The sequence below is a fragment of the Lemur catta genome, chromosome 12, assembly GCF_020740605.2.
Source record: "Lemur catta isolate mLemCat1 chromosome 12, mLemCat1.pri, whole genome shotgun sequence".
Classification (NCBI taxonomy): Eukaryota; Metazoa; Chordata; class Mammalia; order Primates; family Lemuridae; genus Lemur; species Lemur catta.
This window is the reverse complement of record NC_059139.1, coordinates 76,605,029-76,619,704: the sequence shown is the minus strand read 5'-3', so window position 1 is coordinate 76,619,704 and position 14,676 is coordinate 76,605,029. Positions and strand designations below refer to the sequence as shown.

General features: G+C 37.8%; 1 protein-coding gene across 1 annotated transcript in view; it reads right to left on the bottom strand.

The window, feature by feature from the left end:
- Nucleotides 1–12,317: 12,317 nt before the first annotated feature.
- WDR36 (WD repeat domain 36) overlaps nucleotides 12,318–14,676 on the bottom strand; it is a 33,899-nt gene continuing 31,540 nt past the window's right edge. Inside the window, exons 22-23 of the mRNA XM_045565901.1 lie at nucleotides 13,827–14,014; nucleotides 12,318–12,645 (exon numbers count right to left, since the gene is read on the bottom strand). Coding sequence (XP_045421857.1) covers nucleotides 12,496–12,645; nucleotides 13,827–14,014 — 338 coding nt within the window. The 3' untranslated portion in view covers nucleotides 12,318–12,495. The remainder of the gene's footprint in view (nucleotides 12,646–13,826; nucleotides 14,015–14,676) is intronic.

Genomic DNA, 14,676 nt, shown 5'->3' with positions numbered 1-14,676 from the left:
TACTGTCAATTCTAGAAGTACTGTTTGTCACTCTTAGCTACTCAGAGATGGTGAACCAGGTTCATAAACCAGAAAGAATTTGACTATTTGGACCATTTTTAATTCCTTAATATCCATGCAGTTACATTTCATATTAAAATGTTTTACAATGGAGAAAGTATACGCCAAATTTCTTTAGTTTAAATTGTATTCAATCCATAACACACAAAAACAATCTCTGTAGACCAAGAAATAGTGTAGGAATATTGGGCATTATGAACCCAAAGATAGTGTCCATTGCCTTCTTTCTAACAGAATCCTGATTTTATGCCTAGATAGTGGCCAGAAATCTCTTTGCCAGTCTCCTTTGATTTCCTGCTTGAGAAGGTTTTATGAGGTCTAATGTCTAGAGCTGTGGCAGCCAGCTTGAAATCACAAAATGACAGACATGTAGAACAAAAGGCCTTATCATAAAAATGAAACAGAGAAAGTAGAAAGGAAAAAAAAAAAACCTATGTCTTTCTCAGCATCATTGAATAATTGAGCCAATGTGAGCAACTGTCTACCTCCAGACTTGTTGATCTATCAGAAAAATAAATTCCTACTTGTGAAAACCAAGGTTAGTTGTTAGTCTTGAAAATATTCTTAACTAAAACAGAATTGTTTCTCCTTTTAGGCAAAAGGCAGGTATGATTTTCTTTGTACGAAGGATAGTTTTTTATCATTGCTGTTGCTGTTATTGTTGCTGGGAAGTGTAACTGGGTCAGTACAGGGGAGGACTGTCCTACTTTTGACCCCCCATGCCTTGTGAACATCCTTTCTGTGCTTTGGGAATTCTCTGCTTGGAGTCTCTGCATCCCCAGCATGAAACCCAAAACACCCCTCTCTCACTCAGCCTTGGGTGCAGGCATGAGCCCTAGATGGATCCAACTGGATGCACCAACATGACAATGTGAGTTGTAAGTGCTGTGGAGAAGTGGGGGCTTTGTGGAATCTGCTCCAGTGAAGGTGAGGGTCGAGACCCCAGCCTTCAGAGGCACCAGGGACAGAGGTTTCAGTACCTAGGGCCAGTGTCAGCCACGAACGAGCATGCCTTGGGTTGGTCTGGACATTGCTCTCAGCTGCGTAGACCACAAAGGATGTGGAAAGATCCTTAATGTACTTTAATAATGTATTTTCTGCTGAAAATAGCTGAAGCTGATTCTAAACATTCAGACTGATACCTTTCATTTCATTAACAATTTAAACATTCTTGATTTATCACTTAATTGTTTCATTATAAAGTTTGCCATCTAGTCCTAACTGAACTCAATAGATAGCTGATCTTAGCTAAATCTGAGGCTAATTGAGATCTTAAAAACTGAAAGTAGCACTGAGTCATATTCCATGTCTTGGAGCATCAGGTTTAAGGAAGTTGCAGAGATGAGCACTGGGTACTGCATAGCATATGCTGGCATCTCTTGGTGGGGCCATGTGTTTCTTTCATCAATCAATTAGGGCATTGATCCTCAACATTTTGGGTTTCAGGAACCCTTCACACTCTTAAAAACTACCGAAGGCCCCACCATTGCATGGATTATATCTATTGATATTTCCTGTACGTGAAATACTGAGAGTAAAGAGTCAAATAACTGAGTCTTAATATGGAAATAGTTTTTCATAATATTTTGCAGACCATCTGGAAAGGTTTCAGAGACCCCCAGAGAACATTGGACCACTCTTTGAAAACCACTAAATTAGGTATTTATGGAGCTACTTATTGTGTGCACAGCATTGAAATGGACTCTATACCAGATTTGGAAGCCCAGCCGATGGCAGCACGGCGCAAGCAGGGACAGGCCACGGGAAGGAAACTCCACGCTGGCACAGGAGGGTGAGGCCAGCCGGGAGGCACATTTGGAGACACAGAAAAACAATAGGAGACACTTTCTTTAGGAGTTTTGCTACATAAAGTGCTTTAAGAACAAAAGGACTTTGTTTCCTAACAGAATAATTTTTTTAAAGTGTTAGTATTTTTTATAGATAGAACTGGTTTCAAGTGATATAAGGTGTGGTGTATTTGTCAAGGGATTGCCATTTCCCAGCAAGCAGAGGCGTGGAAATGTCTATATTTGGGCTTTGGTAAAGGGTAAAGAGATAAGCTAATGGGAGAGTATGTCTTTCTTCGATATTTAGTTCATGTGGAACAAAGAGGATTATTTCTGTTTATTGTTGAAAGAGAGTGAAACTCTCTGCCCCAGTGATCCTCATGCTTTCTGGGAAATATCAGTCAAGTACCACAGCATGGAGGTGAGGATGTCTGCTGCCAAGAGCCACCCTTCCCACCACTTCCTGGAGACGTGACGTTTCTGGCTCAGCCAAGCACTGGGTGACTCATAGCAACTCCCCTGGGTCTCCTGCCTCTCAGCAAATGCCAGGCAGGTAGAGAGAAGGAGACAGGCTCAGTGCTGACCTGGAGATCGATCACCTGCTCCTCTCAGAGAGAAGCACACGGTCCCACGTGCATCTATGTCCTCACCTGTTGTAGATCACATTTTTGAAGTGCCTTTTCCTCACCTCCTTGTCACCACAGCAACAGAGATGATCGACTCACCTCTGCCCCTGCCTCCACCTTCTCATCCGGTGTGCCAAGTGCTAGAATCACAACCAGCCCCGTGGGGAGTGGCCCTCAGCTCCCTGAGCCATGTCTGACAAGGGACAAGGCTGATTCCTAGCCTCTGTTTCCCCAAACCTGGCCATCCTTACCAACCAGAGAGTGGAGAGGTGGAGTCTTCCAAGGAAGATACTTTTTTGTTTTTTCCTTAATTATTTTCTCTCTTCATATGTCTTGCTTTTCTAAGTTAGCAAACCCTTTGTTAAAACAAGAAAGGCAGTGAAGCAGCATGTAGGCATTTTGCTCTACTGTACTTTCTTCCATGCAGGCATACGGGTGTATTTGGGGGCTCCTTGAGAACGCCCGTCCACACACACACACACACACACACACACACACACACACACACACACACACACACAACGCCTGCCACACTTTGAAACCAAGGGAGAAACTCCTGACAGTCACTCTTCGCAGAGTGTGAAGGCTTAGAAACAGCTTCTCTTGCACCTTTGTTCTAAAAGAGAGCAAGGCAAAAGGCTAAGCAAAAGAATGTAAAAGAATGATGAGCTAAAATGTGCTTCACAAGGGCAGGCATCTTCGTAGGTTTTGTTTTCTGGAGTGTTCCAAGGACAGAGAACAGCGTCTGAGACGGAGTAGGTGCTGTTTTGATGAAAGATAGAATGAACAAATCAACGACTGAATGGAGGGAGAGGGGAGGAACAGGACACACACCTCGTGGCCTAGGGAGGCTGGTGCATGTGTGAGTTCCCTGTCGGTGTATTATATACTTCTTGGAAACTCAGTCCACAGGGTAAAGTGAGTGCAGGCTTCAATAACTCACTCATCTACCGTTTAGTCACCCACTGGTCTTGCGCAATATTTACCCCAGTGGTCAGAAGTGATGAAACAGGGTCAGAGTTTTGGGACACAGGCCAGACTCGGAAAGTTCAGATGAGGGGGAAAAAAAATAAACAAAATAAGTGAATTGTAAAGACTTGAATTTCGTCAGAGATAGTGGAAAAAACTAAAATGGTAGCCAAAAAACAAACAAACAAACAAAAAAAACCCCACATTGTTTTTGAAATATGCATTCCTGGCTGTGGTAGCAAATAAATGATATCGCTAAAAATTGTTTGCTAGGATTTATGCCATTCTTATTTTTTTCAGTGAGCATTAAATCATTGTTATCTACATGTCTATAATGTCAATATATCACTTTTAACAAAACAGAGACAAAACTGTTGAATTTTTTTTGTACCTCTTCACAGACATTTAGTTAATTTAACTGGAATTGGAATTAGCATAATTGGAATTGGAAATCTAGCATGTAGTACACGGACACTAAAAAACATCTTTATGTAAATGATTAAATGGCATCATAAACCCTTATACCACTGGATTGGTGGGGGCCGGGAAAAATTACCAATTAAAAAGTATCTCAGTCTCTTTCACATTAGCTTGGGCTCTTTTGAACAAATATGTTATGAAATCTGATGTTCAAATTCCCTATGTCTGTTTCTTTCCTCGCAGGGGTTCTATCCTGCTCCTTTCCAAGAGGTGTGGGCTCTCTGTGTTGCCAGGCCCTCCTCTCACCCTCACTCCGTGCATGGCTGTGATTCCACGGAGCCTGTAGCCTCCACGGAGTCTCCGCCAGTCTTCCCGCTGGGCCCGGGCCAGGTGCTGCTGCCCGCCCTGCCAGCATGGCTCTGCAACAGGCCTGTTGGCATCCTACTCCTGGCTGCCTCCCTCATTCCCCTCAGGGAGTGGGTGGAAACTTCCAGAGCCCTCCAAATGTCACTCAGTCATGGGAAACTACATGAGCTGTCATAAGCTTCTCTCTCTAAATAAGTCACACCTTTCAACTGCGACCACCTCATGTCAGTGAAACCATCTATATTAAAATAATGAAGAGCCATAAGGTATAAATAGTAACCAAAGTCTGAGTTTTATAAGAGTATAGATACAGCCAGAAGTTAACCAGCCATTGTTCCCTGACTTCCTTACTGCTGTAACTGCTCACTGTTTAATGGCACTATCCTCCCCAATAGGTGCAAGATTTGTGACTTCCCCAGCTGCTTCTACAGTTAGTATTGCCATTGCAAAGCCCAAGGACTTGTGCTTCTATAGACGACGTCGCTATTACAAAGCCTAAGAAAGGTCTTGGAAGCATTTTTCAGACTCTGCATTCTGCGGGGACCCACTGATGGCAACTGGACCCCTCAACAGGTGTGGGAACAGATCCACAGCCTCAAGACTCCCCTACCCAGGAAATCTCCCAACTGAGCAGATAATCTCTGCTTCCCAACCCTATGGGTTCATCCCCTGCCAATTAGCAGACCCTGGCCCTTTGCCTGCCAAACTATCTTTAAAAACCCTTTCTCCCAAATTCTCAGGGAGATGGATTTGAGAACGTCCTCCCATCTCCTAGCCTGGTGCCTGTGATATTAAACTGTTTCTCTGCTGTAACTCCTGCTGTCTCAGTGTATTGGCTTCCTCTTGAGCAGCAGGCCATGAACCTGGTTGGGCTGTAACATCAGGACAGAGCCCCTGTGAGACAGTCTCCTCCAGAGGAGACAGGACCAAGCCCACAACTCTAGAGTTCCCCCTAATACATTCAGAGATTTCTCTAACTAACCCTCCATCCCCTTTCCCCCATTTACTACTAGAGGGGGGACAGGGCCTACAAATCCTATCTTTAACCATTTGTCTTGCTCTCTCCTTCCTTCAGCTTTCTTCCTATAACCAAGAGGGATCAGAGGTGAGAACCTTATGCCTCGCAGCCTTCTCTTCTCCAGTTCTCAAAGTTTAGGTATATTCAAATCATCAACCCGGGGAAGGCTTGTTAAAACACATATTGCTGGGCCCCAATCCCAGAGTTTCTGATTCAGTAGGTCTGGAGTGGGGCCTGAGAATTTGCATTTATAACAAGTTCACAGGTGATGCCAATGCAGCTGATTGGGGGATCACATTTTGAGAGCAACTTACTTGTGACCATCTCTGGTATCTGAAGGAGCTCAGGAAATTTCACCCCAAAATATGACTCCTTGGTCTAAAGATGATTTTGAATTCAAGGCTCTTAGAGATCAACAGGTGTTAGAAGGGGCTTTTCCTCTTTCTTCATAAAAAAAGACGCATCAAAAGAACAAAAAACTCTCCTTCCCCTCCCTGTTATCTCAAAATATTATAGGAAAGAAGATCAAGAATGCATCCAGACCCGGCCCAGATAATTTTAAATATAATTCCCATCTCTCACATTAATTTAATTTGCAAAGAGAATCATTTACAAGTCAATCTGTTTCCCCATCTATTCATTCTCCCAGGTATCTATTCATCGTCCCTAGTAACCACTTATTGCCTCTAACCAGAATTACCTATATTCCTCATCTCCCCCTCCACGCTAAAATGAGGGTATATAAATTTCTGGACCCCATTAGGATATTGGGTAATCACTCTGTGATTCTTCCCACGGGCACAGGAAATAAACCTCTCCCTTATTAATCTGCCTTATTGTGAGTTGATATTTCAGTGAAAGTTTCAGGGCAAAGGGCAAGTTTCCCTTCACCCCCACATAATCACTGCTCCCTTTTCTTTGCAATAAGCATCATGGTTTAGCCTTAATGGGGGAAGGGTTGCAAGTTTTATGTCTTATGTTGTATCAAATCTATTATCTTAATCTATGAGTTTATTCTTTCGAAAACAATGCTCGCAACTTTCAAGGTCTCAAACCATTAATAGTAGAAAACAAGAATCTGCAGAGCATAAAGTTACTAATGACCAAAAATGTATAAGAAGGATACTTTAAAGACTGATATGTTCTTGTCTTTCCAAGCACATCACCTTTTCTTGGATTATCTGAGGCAACTGTCTTCTTGGAAGGAAAGTAGCAGTTTTTTGCAGGGCTGTTAAAGTGCTAATGCTCACATTCTGCCATTCAAAAATGGGATGTTTCAGTGAGATGAGAGCTTGCTACCCTCTAAATATATGATCTCTCCTTTTGCATAACAGAGTTACAAGAGAGGTGAAGACAGGAAGAGGGAGAGGAAAAGTCTTCCCTCTTTTGTCTCTGGAGGGTGGAGGGAAGATCACAAAAAGAAAGAAGACAAAGGGATTTCCCTTCCTCTGGAAGGAGAAAGGGAAGTGAGTGGGAGACTGAGGACGTGGAAGGGAGAGCTTTTAGCTCTCAGTGCCCAATCTGGGACCCTGCGAAGAGGCAGCACATCAAGTGGGTTATTGACTGCCTTCGGCATTGTACTCGTTGCAAAGGAAATCTATCCACAATGAAAGGAATGAGCAGCATGCAAAGAAAAGCAGAATTCAAAGAGCACTTCTTGCATTTCCCAATCTCAGTCCCTGGTTACAAAAAATTCCTGAAAACAAAATGACCTAACCCTTATGAGGCAGTCCAATATCCTTGAATTCCTAAAATAAATCCCCCTTCTTGCTTAAACACCAACAATCCCTGTAATTTGTAATGAAGACTCCCAAATAACATATGATAGAAAAATTTTTAAAAATATTGACATTGGTGTTGCAGGCAGTCACACTAGTAAAACTATGTCTCACTGCCCTGACTTTCCCTGTGCATTTTAACGACAATGCCAATTTAGATTGTTCCAAGAGAAAATTTAAAAATTTAGTTATAGATCTAATTGGCTTTTCCCATTCATCAAGGCCGTCTCCATTCTACAAAATAGAATGTTTAGCTTTCACTGGGGAGTAGCAGAACAATAGGTTTTGTAAGGTGAGAGCAAGGAAACAGAATAGGAAAAAAAAAAAAAAAACTGGTTAATATCAGATTACTTTTTTGTAAGAGTTAAAGGAGAGGGGACTTCCTCATTACATTGGCTCAGGTAGACTGAGCTCACTCAGGTAGACCGGATTGTCCTGTTTTCAGGAAAAACTGGTCTGTTTTGGGATCTAGCTCCTTTTTTACAGTGATTACGTGGCATTTAGCATGAGTGACTCCATTTTGGTTTGGTCTGGTCTATTGCAGCCTAACACAGCTCAGTACAAGACAATGTCTTCCCCAAATTTTTAACAAGCTCCTTAATACAAAAAAGTATGTATTTCAATCACTCTACATTTTTCTATCCTCAGTGCTTTTATCTTTAAAGAGAACATATAAGATATAAAATTGATTCTCCAGGAAGAAGTATCATAATTTTAGGCATAGATGTAGTAGATATTTGGTCCTTTTGCCTGCCTCTCCCCACCATCTAATCACCCTGTTTTGTTGGGTAACTATTATCCTTTCTCAATCCATGTGGTTCTCTGTAGTGTTGTTGCCATTCCCTTTTCAGGGATCAACATGTGACCCAAGCCTCCTTAATCAAATTACTCAATCCCTCTGGCCATAGTAACAGGCTCAGAGTTTAAGTGGGCTCATTGAGATTCTATTTCAGAACTTGTTAAAAGAGGATCATTTTCAAATTTGTTTGAGAGGAACATGTAAACTACTGGCAGCTGAATTGCCTCAGGTTTTGACCCCTAATATATTCCCAGAACAATTAATAAGAGATTCTCAAACATAGTAGGTCCTCAATAAATAACTGCTGGATCAGTAAATGAGAGATCTTGATTGAGCAGCTAGCTAATAATAAGAGCAAAAAGGGAAAAGTGGAGAAAACGGAGAAATGGAAAGATGGAGAAAAAAGGGAAAAAAATGGAGAAACTGACCAAAGAACCTGTGGATCTAGCAGTAGGTAAAGCCAATTTTATTCCTGGAGTTTGCAGACATTCCTGTGTTTGAGTTAGGCTTCTGTCTCTTGCAACCAAGCAATTAATAAAAAGGCATACACCTTCATATAACTTACACTAAAACATATGAAAATCCAGATTAAACTCATGATTAGTAAGCAAAATAAAATTTGGTTTGAGAAGAGACAGAAAATCCAATTAGTTAAGCCTAATTGGTGGTTACAGCAGAAATTAAATAGAAAAAAAAAATCACATAATAGACTCTGGGCAAGACATTTTTTCCCCCTTTGATTAGGCAAGTTAAAAAAAAAAAATCAAGGATCATTTCATTAAACAGACAAATGGACCAGTTTCATCTTACTTACAAACAGTCCTATCCCAAGAATGAAATATGATTTAATATCAGAAACCTTTCATTAAAAATCATTAAATTACATCGGTTAAAGATCTTTATCCTTCAATATAAGTTGAAAAATCACTTGAAAAAATATTCTATACTTACCTATATCTTAAATTTTTAAAAAGCAGCAAGTTAGTAATCAAATAGAATTTAACGAATGGTATGTATCAGAAACTCAGCATACATAATGGTAAACTACTAAGAGCATTTCCACCGAGGCAACAAGACAAAAATTTCTGCTAAGCACTGTTCATGCCCAACATTTTGTGTCAGATCATAGCTAAAGCAATCCCAACTAAAATTAAATGAACTATGAATATTGGATAGGAAATAAAGTCTATCAATTGCAGAAGATGGAATTCTCCTAGATTTTCTAGGAAGAGTATGTTGACAAACTTAAAAAATCAGAGTTTTCTGGTGTCATGATAGATCAGAATATAAAAAACAATTTTTTTACCATAAGCAGCAATTACCAATTTTAAATGTATTAGAAAAAGAGATTTCACTATAACAAAAGTCTCCAGAAACAAATCTGTCAAAAAGCGTACGATTATATTAAAAAATCTATGAAACCAAGAGAAGCTTGCCCACAAAAGATCTGATTTAATCAAGACACGCATTGTTCTCAAAGAGAAATACGGTTGACCCTTGAACAACATGGGTTTGAACTGTGCAGGTCCACTTATATGCAGATTTTTTCCAACCAGATACAAATAAAAAAAAATACAGTATTCCAAAGATGTGAAGCCCTCAAATACCAAAGGTGGGGGTGGGGGATGACTGTATAGGCAGGTTCCACCCTGCAGGACTTCAGGATGCTTGGATATTGGCATCTACGGAGGTCCTGGAACTGGATTTCAAGGGACAACTGTACTCGGTATTGTACTTCTCCCCAAATCAATCCTATAAATTTAGTGCAACCCAAATCAAAACTTCAAGAAGACATGCTCACCGGTAGCCAGAAATTTCTGTAAAACATTAGGAAGGCTTTATCTCAAATCTGAAAACATACCAAACTATAATCAAAGCAGTGTATTATTTCTTAGGAATATCAAAAAGCTCAATGAAAATTTATCAGATAATGAAGCATTTCAAATCAGAGACATAAGGAATGGACTTTTCAATGATTTTTGAGCAGACATTTGAATAAAGGCAACTCTATACCGTTCACTCTTCACAAAAATCAGTTCCAGAGATCTAGACATTAACCACTCACAGACATGTCTAAGAAAATATACATGTGAAATGAGCATATGTAAACATATGAAAACATACATGATAAATGTCTTAGAAAATAGACACTTTGCTTTATACTTAAAATATAAGTCATGAAAAATTATCAATTTGACATTATACAAATATAAAACATCTATAAAAAAAGATACCATAAGTAAAACTAAAGTGGCTAATTGGGAGAAAGCACTGGTAATAGACATAAAAGATTAATATCTATTAACAAGAAAACTCCTAACAAACCCGTGAAATAAAAAGACAAATTATTCAACAGAAAAATGAGCAGTGAGGGAAAAGATAATTCACAAAGAAATATTGTCTAAAACAAATATATAAAAAGATGTCCATGCTCACCAGTGAGAAATTTCTGAATATAATCATTTTTTCACCCATTAGATTAATAAAAATTGTAAAAACCTAACATGAAGTGTCCTCAATCATACGGGGAAGCAGGGACTCATTTGTTGCTGAGGGGAGATATAAATTGACACAGCCATTTTGGAAGCCAATTGGAAGCATCTCTTCAAACTAAAAATGCTCATACTCTGGCCCAAAATTCAAGTCCTAAGAATATGCTACAGAGAAATCCTTTATATGCACGTTAAAGACTTATACAGAATGATGTTCCTTTCAGCATTGTTTGAAATGAGAAAGAAAAAAAGGAGGAAAACTTCCTTAAGTGTTCATTATAGGCAAAATATTTGATAGGTGTGAATGTACCCAAATAAAAAACCCTGAATAAAGAAAGCAAGTTGCAGAATGAGACATATGTATATATGTAAAAATAAAACTATACATTTTATTTGCTGTGGCTATATATAATACGTATAAATACTCATAAAAAAGACCTAGAAGGAGAATTAACAACTATTACTTTTAGGGAGGGTATTGGGATTAAACTTGGTTGTCAAAAAACACAGATCTTTTTTACAAGTAAAATGTAGTCATATATTACATGCATAATTTAAAATTTAAAGATAAAGCAATATGCACAGACTGATATATTTTAAGGAAAACATATACAAACAAAATTTAATTTGTATTTGTTTCTCTTTCCCTGCTTTGATAGCAAATGCACAGGAAAGGTTCTGAAAGATTACCTGTCAAAATGATGCTGTCATACTATCTAAAGATATAGCCAATAAAAACAATACACCCAACTCCTATATGCTCATTTCAAAGAGAAGAAAATTTAGTTCAGGATTTGTATAAGCAATACAATTTGAGTTCACAGGTCTTATCATGTTGCTTTAGTTATTTGACAGTCTTTACTAGCTACTGGATTGTCTATTAGAATTTTGCCATGTCTTCAGTATATAGTATTTGGGACAGAGAGAAATAGTTTTTAAAATTAGAACTTAAGTCCATATTAACATTTCAATCAGTGGCTTTAATAAGTCAATACACATTTCTAAAAGAAAAATAAAATTGAGTACAAAACCAGATTGGTTTATTTCCTTAGTAGTATACTAATTCTGCCTTACGTCATTAAATGAAAACACTTTAATATTAAAGGTATCATTGGCCAACTCCTTTAAAGGACTGCTCCTTCTGGAGATTACCCTGTTAAATCCTCTTATCCTAACGATGAACAATGTTATTGGTGTTTAAACCCAACAAGCTGCATTTCATGAGTAACACTACTTTTTTGTGTATAAACTAAGAATAGTTTTTAGAGCACTTTTCCTTTTAAGAACTGCTTATTTTTAATTCACATATTGCTAAAGCCTTGAATCATAAAAAGAAACACTGGTGATGAACAAAGAAAACTGTCAGGGCTACTTGGTTTTGCAATGGTTGTGAAAGAAAAGTATAGTCAACAGTTTCTTCCCAAATAAAAAGGTCATCAGTGAGGAAGGAAAAAACCTTTGAAGGACAACTTGTAAGGAAGTTGGAATTTCCCTTACCCATCTTAGGTATCAGTTTAACCTTCTCCTATAGCACTTTGTCTTGGGCAAGTGATTACCACACTTCTGATCCGGTAACAACTTCCTTTAGGAAGACTACAATGGAGAAAGTACCAAGCCAACATTTAAAAATCTGGCTCTGTCACTGAGCTTCCAGTAGACCTTAATCAGATTCCTCTCCTGAAACACAAGAGGGCTGTACTAGAAGATGTCTTGTATACTTTTCTAGGTCTGAAAGCCAATGATTAATATTTTCATCAAAGGACACCAAGGAAGGAAACATTCCCTTTTATTTTTATCCTAACAGCATTTTTATAACTACATCATATATCAGTTTTATCTGACATCTTCAATTTAAACCAGCAATGCTTCACAAGGAACATGTAGCACCTCCTATATGTTATTCAAAAAACATGAGCAGGTAATAATTCAAAAACAGTCATATAAAAGTAGCTAATGTGAAAAAGACTCAGAAAATAAATCATTTGAGTAGATTCTTTAGGTCTTCAAAATAAAAGCCAGGTATAATTTTATTTCAAGAAAGTATTTAGCATTTAAAGTGGAGAATTACTGACTAGTCAGTAGTGCTAGCATTTATTTTCTTTACACACTGAAATTTGGAAAATATGAAATGAGTTAAACTGAACCCATTTAATGTATGTCTTTTAGTCAGAAATTTATTTTTATAATAAAGCACTTTTGATATAATTTAAAACACACATGCTTTGATTGAAGAGTGATTGTAAATGAATCCAGTTTTCTTCCACCTGTGATGACAATTTTGTCATTTCTTCTAAGAGTATTGGCTCTGAAGGAAGCATTTTAAGGTGTAACTGAAAAGAAAAACACGATGGTTGAATATTTAAGAAAATTAAAATTTCATCTACTCTGGATTCAATTTTTCTACTTAATATACTAAGAAGACACTAATTTTTTTTCTTAAGTGCTTTTATTACTATTTTCCATTTCCTCTCCTAAATCAAACTTTTTCATCATGAGCCCCATTATGGCACTATCATTCCCTTAGCAGAACTGATGTAGTTGCAGTTATCACTTTCCTCCACCTAAGGACAGTCCTGATACAGATCCAGAAACAAAGTCCTTGATTGAACATTACATCCACATTTCCGTGCTTTTGTACATTTCTCATTTCAACATAACCCATTGCTAATGAATGGCAGATGGGTCCTTTATTTTCCAAAATTTAAGTAAATTCATATTCAGGAACTAAAACTTGGTAAATTTGAGAAAAGAAAGAGATAATTTGTGATATTTCTATTTCTTAATCCCACACGCTACTATCTAAATATCTAACTTTTAAATAATTTTTTGATAATTAGATCAAGTGAAAACTCATTTTATATATGAATCGGATAAAGAATTGTATCTGTTATCACTGAAAATCTGCATTACCTACCCCCCCTCAACACACTGTACCACTAAAGCAGACCCTCAAAACATGAGTTCTCCATTATACTGATCGTAAAGCAACTCTGTTGTTGCCATATCAGTTAAAACTCCTTTACCCATGATAGGAGTAAATATTTTGATTTCAACAGTAGAAAAAACAAACATAAAATCTGACTTTTTCTTCATGATCAAAGAAAAACTTCCAAAATGTAAGTACTTAAAAAAAAGTCAGTGGTTCAGCATATTGGGTCAATTGGATGACACAAAAAAGTCAGGAGGTAGAGTCAAAATTGTTGTGTAGTTGAGCAAAAAAAAAAATCAAAACAAAAAAAACTACCAACAAACTGCTATTCAGCTGTTCAATGCGGTAGTCACTAGCCACATATGGCTATTTAAATTTAATTAAAATTCTATAAAATTAAAAATTCAGTTTCTCAATCACATAAGCCACATTTCAAGCAAGTATTCAATAGCCACGTGTGGCAAGTGGCTACTATATTGAACAGCATGGATATAGAACATTCCCACGTTTGCAGAAAGTTCTATTAGACATGACTGCTATAGAGAAAGGCAAGCTGAAAGTATTGTCTTACATTAGACTTACCTTTAGAAACAACGCAAGGTATGCCTGGGCTAACTCGAAATCACGCTTGCTATCCAGCATCATCCCAATCATTTTGAGGAAGCTCTGCATGACTTCTATAGACCCACCACAATCAGGAGACAAGCTTCGCAGTTCTGTTTCAATTCCCGATGGGCCTAATTCTTTCAGAAGGTTGAGAGGAGCATCATCTGCATTAAATTTTTTTAAAAAAATAGTTATGAAGTCATTACAAGCACATCACTTCAGAAACTATAGTTTTCCTTTTGTACCCCAAACAAGATATATTTAACACATTAACTGCTATGTGAGTTGGATTTAACTCATGCTAGTTTTGAGCCCAAGGCCTCATGAATCATATGTAACTGACATGTCTCTTCACCTCGGGAGCCGCAAGAAATATTTTTCAAGTTGCATATAACTCACATACAGAAAACAATAAAAAATAAATTTTTCATTAAATTAGAAAGGATAGTTTTGTTTTTGAAGTTTGTATTCTATTTTCATAATAAAAAACCATGGCCCCAAGGAAAAACTTTTTTTTCTAGTGTGGCAGTCAATGCGTTAAATGGCACAGGAAATTCTTTCTGTGGGTTTTTTCATGTTACATGGTAGAATGAAACCCAAAAGAATTGAAAATCAGTATAAATGAAGAGAATAATACAATAAAAAGTACTATTAGGTCATTAAATATGAAATGTCCAATTTTGAATCAAAAGCTTATTATATCTCAAACAAGAAGCAGTACAGTTAATCAAACTATGTGTCTAAACTATCCACAGAGTTTTGCCATCTTAATGGTAGCTTGCTTATACCAGCAGTGAAAAAGCCTGGAAAGTGAGTTGTGATGAAA